Source organism: Schistocerca gregaria, chromosome 2 (assembly GCF_023897955.1).
Source record: "Schistocerca gregaria isolate iqSchGreg1 chromosome 2, iqSchGreg1.2, whole genome shotgun sequence".
NCBI classification, from domain to species: domain Eukaryota; kingdom Metazoa; phylum Arthropoda; class Insecta; order Orthoptera; family Acrididae; genus Schistocerca; species Schistocerca gregaria.
In genome coordinates, this window is record NC_064921.1 from 872,084,806 (window position 1) to 872,099,371 (window position 14,566).

Here is a 14,566-nt window from a genome sequence, read left to right on the forward strand (position 1 = left end):
AGTGAAAAAGACCCAAAATCGAAAGTTCGGGTTAGAACCATATCGTTAAATTTAATGTTATTTCATTTTGGTTAAGTATAAGCTCGTGATCAAAGCACAATTACGGGTGCCTTTTTTTTTGCACTGAATATCTAAAATATGCCCAGACCGATCCTTCGTAAATATTTTCATTGCCTCACAAAAAATTTCCAAACTTTGCCTGTGTTTTGTTCATTTGAACGAGAACCTGGCCTTACGCTGGACAGGCGGTGATTTGTGCTTTATCGGACGAGAGAGTACAAATCTGGCGCTCATTGATGAGCACAAGGCTCCGCAGTAGGTTGGGTTGGGTTGTTTGAGGGAAGAGACCAAACAGCTAGGTCGTCGCTCTCATCGGATTGTGGAACGATGGGGAAGGACGTCGGCCGTGCCCTTTCAAAGGAACCATCCCGGCATTTGCCTGGAGCGATTTACGGAAATCACAGAAAACCTAAATCAGGATGGCCGGACGCGGGATTGAACCGTCGCCCTCCCGGTTGCGAGTCCAGTAAACTAACCACTGCGCCACCCCTCTCGGTCGCTCCGCAGTAGACGATGCTTACGCGTTCCCAAGCTGACCCAACGACATCGTGAATTGAGACTGCAGTGAACGCTGGCTGGGGCCGTAGGTCTATAGTACCATGTCGGCTGGTCAGATAAATAACATTTTTGCTTACACCAGGCCGATGATCATGCTGCCAGAATCTTCTTCGCTATTTTCTCCACGCTTATTCAACAGTCGCTAAGAAACTCAGCTGTTTTACGGACATCCAATTTCATAAAGGAACAGTGTGTCGTACCAACACCAACTCAAAGGAAGGACTCGGCGCTTGTTGGTGACGTCACGTCAGCTAGGCACGCCAGGTCTGTCGCAGGCAGAAGCGCCTGGGCGTGCTTATCACTATAAATCTCTTATTTTTGGACAAAATGTTTGGTATAGTTTTGAATTCTGCAGTTTTATTTAGATGAAAGATTTTCTTACTGTCGTAAAGCTACAAATGAAGACCATAGTTCTGCATAACTGAATCTTGTCGAAACGAACGCAGATCAATATGAGAAGATGCTTTGCCCCATTGCACTTAAAATGAACTCGTTTCTTTTATTTATTTATTTATTTTCGTTTGACGTCGTCACTGGAAATGTGAACTAATTTACATGTGTAAAGGTCCAACTGTTGCCAGTCATTAGATTACAGTCGTTTTCAACGAAAGGAATTCTAAACAGGAAACAAAATAGTTTCACACATCGAAAATACTGCTGAGCTTAAACTTTTTTAAACACGCACATTAGAAATGATAAATATTCCCCTGAAACTTTATAAGATAAAAAAAATGTATTTGATAAAACAAGTATCTCCTTTTGCCTCTTCTTCCGTCCCCCTCCACCAACGTTTACAATCGCAAGATATTTCATTAACATTCAGTGCTCCTCACCCCATAGTCAACCAAGATACCTAAAGAAGAGCACCAATATGTTCACAGTTTCTTGTGAAAGCAACCCAGTACAAACTTTACTTCCTCAGATATACAAATAAGGCAAAGAAGCACGAATTCTGTTGCTGCTGGACCATGAAGTTGTTTTTGTATGTTAATCCTTAAAACAGATGGAAATTTAAGTTCAGGAGTATACTATTTGATAAGAAGTGTAATGAATTGCACAATTAATTGATTGCAGAAATCTCTCAGAAGAATGCGTGTTGGTCAGCTACGGCCAATAGTTTCACATTTTCCTGTGTCAGAGAGGGAGACACCACCATTATGAGTATGCCTGCAACAGACCTGGCGTTCGCCGTTCCTAGCTGACGTGATGTCACGAACAAGCGCCGAGGCCTTCCTTTGAGTCGGTGTTGGTCGTACTAGCCAAATAAAGCCGACAACTGCCGCTAGAGAGCGCAAATCAAGTTAACCAGCTCGTCTTGCATCCCGACGACGTTGCCCTCTCGCGAGATCGGATATCCTGTCCGCACCACGTAGAAGTTAGCTGCCTCGATCTGAAGATGTTTACTAGCAAACCGGTACAGGTTGTTATCTAATCGTTACTGCACTATATCGCGATCATGACCATTAAAATGTATAACTAAGTTCGTCGTACTGGCACGACAGCCGCTTGTTGCGCGTACCCTCGTCTCACGTAACAAGTGCGAACTGCAGCTCGGCTGGCCGCTCAGCGCCTGCGGTGCGTCGCCCCCTCGTTGGGAGTCTGGCAGCAAAAGTGAAACCGAGCGGCGCGAACCGCCGCCGGCTGCTGGCTGCCAAGGCACGCAGGCCGGCCAACCTCCCACACCACACCACGACGCTTCCCGGAACCTCCGTGACTGCCATACCCGCGCTCCCCTTTGGATGCAGCCACCGGCCGCCCCCGCTTAGCAGGCAGCGCACCCGCACCACCCACGCCTGCTGAACATTCCGTGGCCGCGCCGAACTTCGAAGAAGAATGTAGTTTCACACACGTGTAAATCCTACAAACACGCTTCTTATCCGACCGCTGGTCGCTTCCTGCACAGCTACCTTTGCTCGGCCTGCTTTACGTGTAGACGGAAACAACTCCTTCACTGACAAGGAAAACTTCCGATCGCACCCCCTCAGATATAGTGGTAAGATGGCGCAGTGGATAGCCCGTCAGAAACTAAGCACGAAAACAGGAATGTGTACTGAACTGTGAAGAAAGAAGCAAAATAGAAACAGTGAACGGTCCAAGCTTAACAACGAACATATTTAGAGATTACAGCGTAGTAGTTGTTTGGTGATCGTGTTCCGCTCCGAAGAGGGAGATTCGTGTTCAAATTTCCTTAGTACTTTTTTCTTTTTTTTCACTAAATTATGAAATGTCCTTCCAGCACTAACGTGTTGTTCATCGTGTTAAAATCTGTCTGTGTCGTCGTGTAACGTCCACTTGCAACAGAGAGATGTACGAAAAGGGCCTCTAAAAATACATACTTTCAATGTTTTTTTACCCAAGTACCACTTGCTGTGACTCGCGTCCCGTTTTGGAAGTTTTGACTCGAATTTCTTTGTCGTAACATAGTTCACACCTGTTTAGTAGTTATTTTCATTTCTGTGAGCTGCGCGGAGTGGTCGCGTTGTTAGAGGCGCCATGTCACGGATTGCGCGGCCCCTCCCGCCGGAGGTTTGAGTCCTCCCTCGGGCATGGGTGGGTGTGTGATGTCCTTGGGTTAGTTGGATTTAGGTAGTTCTAAGTTCTAGGGGACTGATGACCTCAGATGTTAAGGCCCATAGTGTTCAGAGCCATTTGAACCATTTTGAACCTGATCCCGCCTGCTTTCACTGTTCATCGCATTTACCTGCGACGGTTATAGTATATTCTTACCACTTGACTCGTATTCTACAACCACTGTGTAGTATGACAACTGCCAAGAATACAGAAGAGGAACACACACGTCAATGCCCTAACGGAAAGTTCATAATTTTATAAGAACAAAATAGGTGCGAGGGAGATTTGGACACGGGTGTCCCGCTTTGCGGTTCAAGCCTGTGACCATGCAACCACGACGGCGCGGGTCTTACGACTCCCTCGATTTTGCGTATCTTGAGATTGGAGAGCGTACCGTTTCTATTTTGCTTCTTTTTTCACAGTTCAGTAGACATTCTCCCAGTTTTCGTGCTTGCTCTGTGTTCAGTTATTGGCGGACTATCCACTTCGCCACTTTGCCACTGAATCTAAGGGGGATGAGATGGGGAGTTTCATTTATGAGAAGATTACCTCCTTAAAGCGTGTAATAATTGTTAATTCTGGTCTTTTCAACAGTGAAAGCAAGCCGTTTATAGTTTACAGTTACAGGGATAACATTTGATCATAGGTTTTAAAAATGCTACATTTTACGATTTCTTTGTTTGTTACGACAGTTGAGTTATCACAGCACAGTAGTGCTTCAAATCCTGGGATTATTACCCCTGAGGGACGAAACGTAATTCTTTGTGAGGTAAAAACCAAAGGGCTCTACTGTATTTTCGTCAGGAAATCAAATTATTTTTTAAAAAGGTCATTACTATCACTAGTATTAGTGATTACATAAGTCGTCAATGATTAAATTGTTTTTTTTTTTTTTTTTTCAAATGCTTGCTCTGACTCGCGGTTTGGTGTAGGTTACAGTTTATTAAGCGAGTGTATGGACATGGTCTTCCTTACGCTGTCCACGTACTATACAAATATTTTGTACTGTATACCATGCATTTACGATAGTAAAACTGGGACATATACATCATTTATGTTCAAATATCTCACGAAAATGTCTTTTCCGAGTTGTTTATGGTTCTTACAATGAACTAGAAATTTCATCATTCACTTTGCAACAGATAAACGAACAAATTCACGGCACAACACAACAGTAACTATGTGACGGCTACTAGGTTGCTCGAGGGCCAACATATAATAATAATAATAATAATAATAATAATAATAATAATAATAATAATAATAATTATTATTATTATTATTATTATTATTATTATCAGCAGTGGTGGTGAGGTGCAAAGTAATGACAACTTGAAGTTTCCAATTTCTGCCACTTCGAAAGTAAGCAGTCCAGGAATCAAGTGATTTAAACCAGTAGGCCTAAGTATAGTGTATACATTTAAACTTCGTTGATTCTAAACGGGAGTGGAGGGTTTGTGGGTGAAGCAAGCGTCGCTAGGGAAAGCAATGGTGTAGTTGGAGCATGTCTTGTAACAAGCGTCTGCGCTCAATGTAGGTAGACACTTTCTTTTATGAGAAGGAGTTTTAGGTAAAACTTTTGATCCACTGAGAACTGCGCCGTAATTCTATTATTGATCTTAGAAACAGGCAATAGCGATTTTCTCAGTGACTCACTAGTTCGCGGTCTGATAAAAAAACCTATAAAACCTGAATATATTTCTGTCCCATCATTTTAAAAGTAAGAGTGTTAATAAAAATAATTGTTTCATGCTGCAGTGGAGGCAACTGCTGTATAGTGAAGGTTTAAGATCGAGATATATCTTTATCGACTTTTTGCACCGCAAACTGCCATACGCCTATATGCGTTCAAGAATGGAGCGCTGGAAGCGTTTATAAGACTACTTTCACCTTGTCTTTCTTTCTTTAAGGACGCAACGTGTCTGAAGTCGAAAAATATGTTTCCTGTAAACTGGCTCTCTAAGTACTGGGCGGTTCTTGAGAGCCACACAGTCACACAAGTAAAAAAGCCTTCATCCACTCACGGTGGCCTTCGTTGTAAACGGCTCAGGCCCTTATTAATTATACCTGATACAAACTTTAAAAAAACTAGTACTACTCGAAAACTGAAATCTTTGCAAGAAAGATGACCCTTCCTTCCAAGCACTGTCGAGTAAAATTGGAGACGCTATTATTCTAAGACAACCATGTCACAATTTTGCTACCACCGTGGTATTTTTCGCGTGGGTATCACGAGAAAGACTAAGGTGGGCATACTTTCCCATCGCTGTATACACTAATGGGACACGACTGATAATATCAAATATTGGTACGTATTATCCACCGATGCACATTGTGCAGTGGCTATATGTGAAAGTAGAATATAGAGTAAATATCAGTTTCCCATTATCTTCCCACTGAAATGTGCATTTGCCTGCTTTTCAGTTGAGCCTGTACGACCCTTTCCTTCGTACTTCCACACATTGTTACTTCCAAGCATTTCCATGGTCTGAAGACTCCAGCTAACTCACGTCTAGTGTAGCCAAATAACCCATATTCACTCTTTATAACTCGCGCACATCATGATATTTTCCTCCATGAACTGTTTTTTTGATGGTCTTCAAATCAAGCTGGGATTTTTTCACGGTCTTATTCGATTTTGCATCTATGAAAAAATCTGAGAACGCGGATAATGGTATCGGATAAATTATCAACGCGACCTGAACAGCTGCAACTTTATCAACCGTTCCTTGAACGCATCGTAAATTAGCTTGTTCCGATTTGGATGACTTTCGTTGTGCCTCAGTGCAGTCGCAGAACACAATACATTATATTAGTAGATGTTGAAGCGGCACTAATCGAATGCTTTACGGAATTCTGAAAACATCTAATACATATTCTTTTCTGTATCCATGGTTCTGACCAAGTTTTGTGCGAAAAACTTGAATGTGATTGCTGGGTGTACTTGTAATTTACCTTGGCTGCCACGTAGAGGTTTTTTTTTTTCAGGCAGAAAGTTATGTCTGAACTCAATAGTGTGCTAGAATTGTGGCACAAATAGTGAAGTCTGTAATAAGGCTGTAGGCATATGAATCAGTTCAGATGCTGTTTTTGTTCAAGGATATGACGTATGCTCCTTTGAAAATAATGGCAATTTCTCTCTGCTCTACGTGTAGTCCCCCCTACCCCATGTATACCCCATTTAGAATGCGAAATAATTTGGGCGCCGTTTCTCTTGTAATTAGAAACTTTTGGGGCTTCAGATATTGCAGCGATTCAATTTATGTTGCCCAGAGTGTCCCCTTATCTCAGTCTTAGGTATTATCCGTAACAGATCCAATGGATAGAAGAAGCATCTTTCTCATGTTACATTCTTAGAGAGGAACAGTTAAGATGTAAATTAAATAAAACCTTGATTTTAATTGTAACTTCAAAAATTGCTTTGAGTACTATGGGACTTAACATCTATGGTCATCAGTCCCCTTGAACTTAGAACTACTTAAACCTAACTAACCTAAGGACAGCACACAACACCCAGCGATCACGAGGCAGAGAAAATCCCTGACCCCGCCGGGAATCGAACCCGGGCGTGAGAAGCGAGAACGCTACTGCACTACCACGAGATGCGGGCAATTGTAATTTGCTAGATTTCATTTATGAAAACGTTTCTTGTCGGTAATCCCGATCCCGTAAAGATTATAATGAGATTAGAGTTTGGTACAGAAAATCTATCGTTTACAGTAATCTCTTAAATTAATAGGTATAGTGGCCTATTTTGCCGCATACTTCTATCGTTTATTGTATGGCCGAATCAGTGGTCTCGGTATGCGATTTGGAATTTGTCATCGTAGTCTGAAATGTTCAATTCTTATATCGCGATTAAGTCATTTTACAAGCTTTTCCTTTAGTTCATATATTATAGGTGTTATCTTAGTCACTTTGGCCATGGTTTCAGTGGTTTTTCGTCTGGAAGTCTATAGTGGGAAGTTGTCATCAGCAATCCCAAGGACTTTTAAGAGTTGCCTTACTTCATTTCGAGTCGTGCATGCTTCGCTTCCCATTATACTTGGTTGATGATTCTGACTGTGATGTATCACTGTTTTATTTTGTATGATATCCGTGCATCATCTGTCTAAGAAAGTCTCTTGTCCAAGTATACAATAGAAGTGATTAATTTTTTTCCCTTTTGCTGCTGAGATTACAACGTTATACATATTTTTTTTGCTTTTTTGTATATTTGGTGCGTAGACTTCCGTATTTCAGCATTGGTAACCGCGAAAAGAACTTGTGCGTCCCCATATGTTAGAGATAACGCTAACCCATATTACGTTATGTCTATGAGCGAAAAGATGACGGCCCAGCACTAGACTTGCTATTCGTCGGGCCCGCATCTCGTGGTCGTGCGGTAGCGTTCTCGCTTCCCACGCCCGGGTTCGATTCCAGGCGGGCTCAGGGATTTTCTCTGCCTCATGATGGCTGGGTGTTGTGTGATGTCCTTAGGTTAGTTAGGTTTAAGTAGTTCTAAGTTCTAGGGGACTGATAACCATAGATGTTAAGTCCCATAGTGCTCAGAGCCATTTGAACCATTTGCTATTCGTCGGCTAGAAGCAAGATAGGAGAAGATTTGTACTGTTTTCAGTTCATCAGCTCGGCACAGGAAATATCAGCGATTTGTTATGCTTTAGAAAACAGCCTGCTCACTCGCAACTCTGAGTATAACGCACTGTGAAGGACACGAATTAGTATATTAGTGACGTGTATGAGCATTTGCCGTGCCGCAAGGCATGTTCGTGTGCCTAACGTTGGATCTTCTGCGGATCTATGTATTCTGAGCTCAAAGACAGTGAAGTGTGACCACCTAGACACCAACCAGCACGGATTCCGGAAAGAACTATCACTTGAAACCCAACTCGCACTTTAGTCACGTGACATCCTGAAAGCAACGGTTCAACGCAATCGGGTAGATGTATTATTTCTTGACTTCCGTAAACAATTTGACTCAGTAGTATATGTACGTTTCCTATCGAAAGTACGATCGTGTGGGTAATCAACAGAAATCTGTGACTGGACTATGGATTTCTTGGGAAGGACGACACGGTATGTTATCATGAATTAGAAGTTGTCGTGGAAGTAAATCTGGGTAACTGAGGGAAGTGTGATGGTACCCTTGCTTTGCGTGTTGTGTATTAATGACAGTGCAGACAATGTCAGTTACAACCCCAGATTTTTTTGCAGATGATGGCGTTATCTATAATGAACTAATGTCTGAAAAAAGCACCACAAGTCTGACCTCGATAAGATTTCAGAGTGGTGCAGAGATTGGTAACTTGCTTTAAATCATCGGAAATGTAAAACTATGCGCTTTAGAAATGCAAAAAAAGACATAGTATCCTATGACGATAGTTTCAAAGAATTGAGATCGGTCAAGTCGTACAAATACCTGCGTGTAACACTTTGTAGCGATATGAAATGGAGCGATTTGTACGTAAAGCAAGTGGCAGAGTTCGGTTTATTGGTAGAATACTAGAGAAATACAATCAATATACAATGAACATTGCTTACCAATCATTCGTGAACACACTCTAGAACACTGCTGAAGTGTGTTGGATCCGTAACAAATAGGATTAACTGGGGCTACTGAATGTATACAGAGAAGGGCAGCATGAGTGATCACAGGTTTGTTTGGCCTGTGAGAAAGTCTCTCATGGAGAAGCTGAAGAAACTCAACTGGCAAACGCCTGATGATAGTTGCCTGCTTAAAAGCTTCAAGAACCAATTATAAGCGAGATTCTAGAAATACATTGAAACCACGAACGGATAGCGAGAACAAGATCAGACTACTCACACAGCGCGCACATGCCTTTCAACAGGCATTCTTCCCGCCCTCCCTACGTAAATGGGACGGGAAGAAGCCCTCTTAACTGCTACAATTTCCTCCTGTCAGAGAGGTCACAGTTCGTAGTAACTGACGGAAAGTCATCGAGTAAACCAGAAGTGATTTCTGGCGTTCCCCAATGTAGTGTTATGGGCCGTTTGCTGTTCCTTATCTATATAAACGATTTGGGAGACAATCTGAGCAGCCGTCTTCGGTTGTTTGCAGATGACGCTGTCGTTTATCGAATAATAAATTCATCAGAAGATCAAAACAAACTGCAAAACGATTTAGAAAAGATATCTGAATGTAGCAAAATTGGCAGTTGACCCTAAACAACGAAAAAAGTGAGGTCATACACATGAGTGCTAAAAGGAACTAAAACTTTGGTTACACGATAAATCAGTCTAATCTAAAAGCCGTAAATTCAACTAAATACCTAGGTATTAAAATTACGAGCAACTTAAATTGGAAGGAACACATAGAAAATGCTGTGGGGAAGGATAACCAAAGACTGCGTTTTATTGGCAGGACACTTAAAATGTGTAAAAGACATACTAAGGAGACTGCCTACGCTACGCTTGTCCGTCCTCTTTTAGAATACTGCTGCGCGGTGTGGGGTCCTTACCAGATAGGACTGACGGAGTACATCGAAAAAGTTCAAAGAAAGGCAGCACGTTTCATATTACCGCGGAATATGGGAGAGTGTGTCACAGAAACGATAAAGGATTTGGGCTGGAGATACCGACCTACATAGGGAGGAACGATCACCACGATAAAGTAAGGGAAATCAGAGCTCGTAAGGAAAGATGTGTGTGTTCATTCTTTCCTCGCGCTGTACGAGATTGGAATAATAGAGAATTGTGGAGGTTGTTCGATGAACCCTCTGCCATGCACTTCACAGTGGTCTGCAGAGTATGGATGTAGGCTATAATGGAGGCTATAATGACTTTGTTATTTTATTTTCAAACTTTGCTCCTTGGCACTCGGCAGTGTTTGGAAATAAACGAATAACATCACATAATCGCTGTGGGGAGGCATATCAACAGATCGGGTTGCTAAACCTGGTTGATTTCTAAGATGGGCCAACGGCGAGCAGGTCTCGCGCACTGTTTCCGTATACACTTAACTATGTATATAGCTAGTTCACAGATCCTGGGAATTGAGAATCTGAACGATTTTTGTTTATTCCCGACAGCGATAATAACAAGGTATTGATCCTAGGAATTCGAAGTTGGGATCAAAATTTGTACAGTATTTCGTCAGATTAGTTCGGACATGACACGAGCAGGGACATCTGTTTACGTATGTAAAGAGGAAAGAATAAAACTTTTTTTCTCTGCTTACCGAAACGTTACTTATGCTTGCATGCAGTAATGTTCGGCCATTACGCTTTTTTCGGATGTGGAGTGTAATGTATGTTCAAGTGGCAAAAAAAGTGTGATATAATTACAATTCAACAAGTTTTAGATTTTTTACTTTACTTGTTCCGCGAAACGTTGCTTCTTGCCGAATTTCATATTATAGGTCACCGGGAAGTAACCTGTAACTTTTGGTGAGAGAGTTTGAGGGAATCAAATTATGTGACATAAATGACCGAATCTTTTGCCTGTATAGACTTAATAAAAGCTACAATTCTTTACACCGCCAAGAGACGGTAGATCTTAGTATGCGAAATAAATTTTTAACTTCATATGTCTACCCACACCCAAGGAAAAGGATTCTTAACGGTCTAACACACACACACACACACACACACACACACACACACACACACACAAAGCGATCCTATAAGGGTGCCGTTTTTACTGATGGAGGCTACGAATTAACTAGAATGCGTGTTTATAGCCTCTGTAAAGGTCTCGGCACGACATGTTATTGTTCCTAGATGTCGAAGAACGAAATACCGATCGTGATTGCCGGCATTGTACGGTGAGCAGGACTATGGACACCTGCAAGAAACGACGCTATTTGGGCACAGCTGAGTGACGCTGCTTACCTCTTTGAGGCCGTCCAGCCGGCCGAGGCTCTTGGATCCTTGCAGGACGCCAAGGCCTGCGGAGGCGGCGTCGCGACGCCTCGCCGCCCCCGCCTTGTGGCGGCGCGAGTCGGGCAGCAGCTGGGCGCCGCCCCCCGCTCCCGCCCCCGACGTCTTCTTATCGTCGTCCGCCTCCGGCTCCGACTGCACCTCTCGCCGGTACTCCTCTGCGCTGTGCCTTCCCGGCCGACGCCGGCGTCGCGACGCCTTCGGAGAGCTCAGCGGGGAAGTCGTCGGCGACAGCGACTGCAGCCGCTGCACCAGGCTGCCTAACATAGCCGCCATCTCTCTCTCTCACACTGCCTGTCGGCTGTCACACTCTGGCTAGACCAGCTCTCGCACAAATTATCACTCTACACTTCTTACTCATCTGCGACTGTCTCGTCTTCAATTTACTCAGTTTCGAACAACTCCCTTACCTCAAAGCAATCCACCCTCCATCGACGTAACGTTACTGCCAAAAATACACTACTGAGCTTAATATCGTTAGATTACGAGTCAGTTACTACTTTTCTTTTCTCACACTTCTATGCCTCAAAACACAATGCACACACTAGCGCACCTCTGCATAGGAGCTAATGTACAGTGAAGTTTCATTGGTATGGTAGGCTTCTTCGATGACAACAGCGTAAAAATTGCCACTGTATGGTTTCAGACAGCACTTTCCTCTACTTCACGTCATTAGCTCTAATTTCCCACCACAATTCAACACATGAACAATTTCTTAAATACAACACAACACGTCCGTCACTGGCCACTCGGCACAAGGCAGAGCTTAGAACATTAACGTGATAATTCTTCACTAGCCACTCCTGGAGTCTAATGTCACACACAGAATTCCCTTTTCTGGAGAAGTGTTGCGAGCAGCAAAGGCGAATCTGGCTGTAATCTCGATTCCTGCGGCGTTGCCGTGCCTGAGGAATTCCACCTTCGTTTAGTCGCCGTTTTTTGTCGCCGCTCGACGCTCAAGGTCAAGGGTGCGCACCGACACAAAATCACCTGGTCAGCCTGAGGTCACGGCGGCGGGTAACACCGCCCGAAATGAAAAATGCCTACGCGTGTTAATTCACTGGCCGTTTCACTATTTGTCTGCAACACCAGCTACACGTTACATGATGTATGAAGTTTGCATTGGCGCACAGGTGAGAAATATTCTAGTACACTGTAAGTAAACACTGTCACAGACGAATTGTATGCCCTCAAATCTTCCGAGTATCTACACAGCACACACCGACGCCACGGTAGCGCGACGGTCACAAACAAAAGCGAGTATGCAAATGGCAGCACTCCAGAACAATAAACGCGAAACCCGCCGCTGCTGTGTCAAGACAACTGAATGTGCCGGTGACGTCACGAGGACGCCGCGTGCCTTCGGAACACAATGGCTGACACTAGCGAGCGGTTGCACAGATTCACAGGGGCGACGCACCGGAACACACGGCCGCCGAGGGAGCACGTGCGTCGCGGCGACGCAGGCGCGTGTGTCACACGCACGGTGTGGTCGGCTGGCGGCCGTTCGCGAACTGCAGCCGCGGCCGCGCTGGGCGACAGCTGAAGCGAGGCGGCGCGACTGCGCAGGCGCGGGCGGCCAGGCCACGCTGTAACCCACTGTGCGCGGCGCGCCAACCCGCCAGACGAGTTTGGAGCCTCGTCGCTCGGCAGGCTCCACAACAACCAGCCGCTCGCCCGTACCCCACCACGCCGCCCGCCGCACTCGGCCATCTCCGGCGCCGCTCGGCACTACTCGGGTGGGTAAGAGGAGGTGGGGCAGGGTTCCTTCAGGCACGCCAGCAATGTCCGCTGCCAGGTGGAAGAGAATGCACCGGGGACGCTGTGAGATTACGCAGGTTTGCCTCGCGGTAGGGTGACTCGTACGGAGGGCATTTAACTCCGATACCTAACGATCTACACAGGAATATTCGCACTATCGTAAATAAAACCTACAATCGGTGAAGATGACGCTAGGTAATTTAATGTAAGATACATTCAGTGACAAATGTCTGTAATTACCCAGTAAGTGCATGACGAATATGTGACGTCACCAGATGACGTAGCTCATCGCATATGCAGCGGCTGGGCTTGTCGATCCTACCCTTTCCTGAAGGGGGTCGTTCGACGTACGGTTCCTCCCGATTTTTGCATTAACGGCTTTGGTGCAGTGGTTACAGTGAGATCACCGAAGTTAAAGCGCTGTCGGACGTGGTCGGCACTTGAATGGGTGACCATCCAGGCCGACATGCGCTGTTGCCATTTTCCCGGGTGCACTTAGCCTTCTTATACCAATTGAGGAGCTACTCGACCGAAAAGTAGCGGCTTCGGTCAAGAATACCATCATAACGGCCGGAGAGCGGGGTGGTGACCTCACAGCCCTCCTATTCGCATCCTCGGCGGTCGGATGGTCCCGGTACGCCACTCGTGGCCTGAAGACGGAGTGCTTTTTTAGGTTTTTTTTCACTATCCCATGTGGTACGTCAGTGCTAGCCGGTAGGGATAATACAAGACTATGATGACTGTGTATACATTTACGAAAACAGAATAGCCGAGCGAGGTTAGGACTGAGAAGTCCAGCAACTGAACGAGCGATAAGGTACGTCAACTGGTGAGTCACGTGTTTAACAGTTGCCATCCACTTTTGGGGTATTTCCCGACATTTGCGGCCCCATCTGTCTTGTATTAAAGCACTTGTCTCAGCTTCATCTACGTCACTTCGAGGGTGTAAAAGCTTCGGTCAGAATAACCCTCTATACTCAGGCTAATTGAGGTCAGTTACGATTTCCATCTTACCCTTGAACTAACAGAAACCAGTGCGGCATGCTGGACGACGGTTGTTCCACAATCACAAGAGCATGGTTGGGTGCACCCTAATGGAACATAACAGGACCTACAATATTTTCAGTATATGTATACGATTTACCAAGTAGGATTAGCAGCGGAGCTGCTGCTACAGTCGTAGGTTCGAATCCTGCCTCGGCCATGGAAATGTGTGATGTCCTTAGGCTAGTCAGGTTTAAGTATATCTAAGTCTAGGTGATTGTTGATCTCAGATGTTAAGTCCCATAGCGCTCAGAGCGATTTGAATCAATTTGATTAGTAGCGGTACGATATTATCAGTTGCAAAGTTGTGCACAGGAAAGTAGCGTCGTCGGGCGATCATTAAGAACTGTAGTCAGACTTGGGGACATCTCTAATTGGTGTGATGAATAGCATAAAGAAACGGAAAGATCCGCGTTCTGGTCCTGTGGACCGGTCGGGACCGACCAACCGCCATGTCTTCCTCTACCAATGGCTGCGGTATGGAGGGGTGTGGGATGAACACGGTACTATCTCAGCCGTTGTCGGCTTTCTTGACCTTGGTGCCGCTACTTATCATTCAAGAAGCTGTACAATTTGCCTCACGACGCTGACTGCACTCCCTTACCAGTCCTTAATCCGAGGAAACATCTGTCAATTCCAGAAATCGAACCCGGATCCTCCGCATCAGAGCCACG

General features: G+C 44.8%; 1 protein-coding gene across 4 annotated transcripts in view; it reads right to left on the reverse strand.

Moving 5' to 3' along the window:
* The window catches only part of LOC126335266 (uncharacterized), a 1,744,002-nt gene that overhangs the window by 930,882 nt on the left and 798,554 nt on the right, over window positions 1–14,566 (reverse strand). Inside the window, exon 1 of one of the 4 annotated variants that reach the window (XM_049998314.1) lies at window positions 11,040–12,749. The exons of 2 other annotated variants lie outside the window; for them this stretch is intronic. In XM_049998314.1, coding sequence (XP_049854271.1) covers window positions 11,040–11,363 — 324 coding nt within the window. In that variant the 5' untranslated portion in view covers window positions 11,364–12,749. Of the gene's footprint in view, window positions 1–11,039; window positions 12,750–14,566 lie in introns of those variants that run through there. One more of the 4 variants, XM_049998315.1, reaches the window with a different exon arrangement.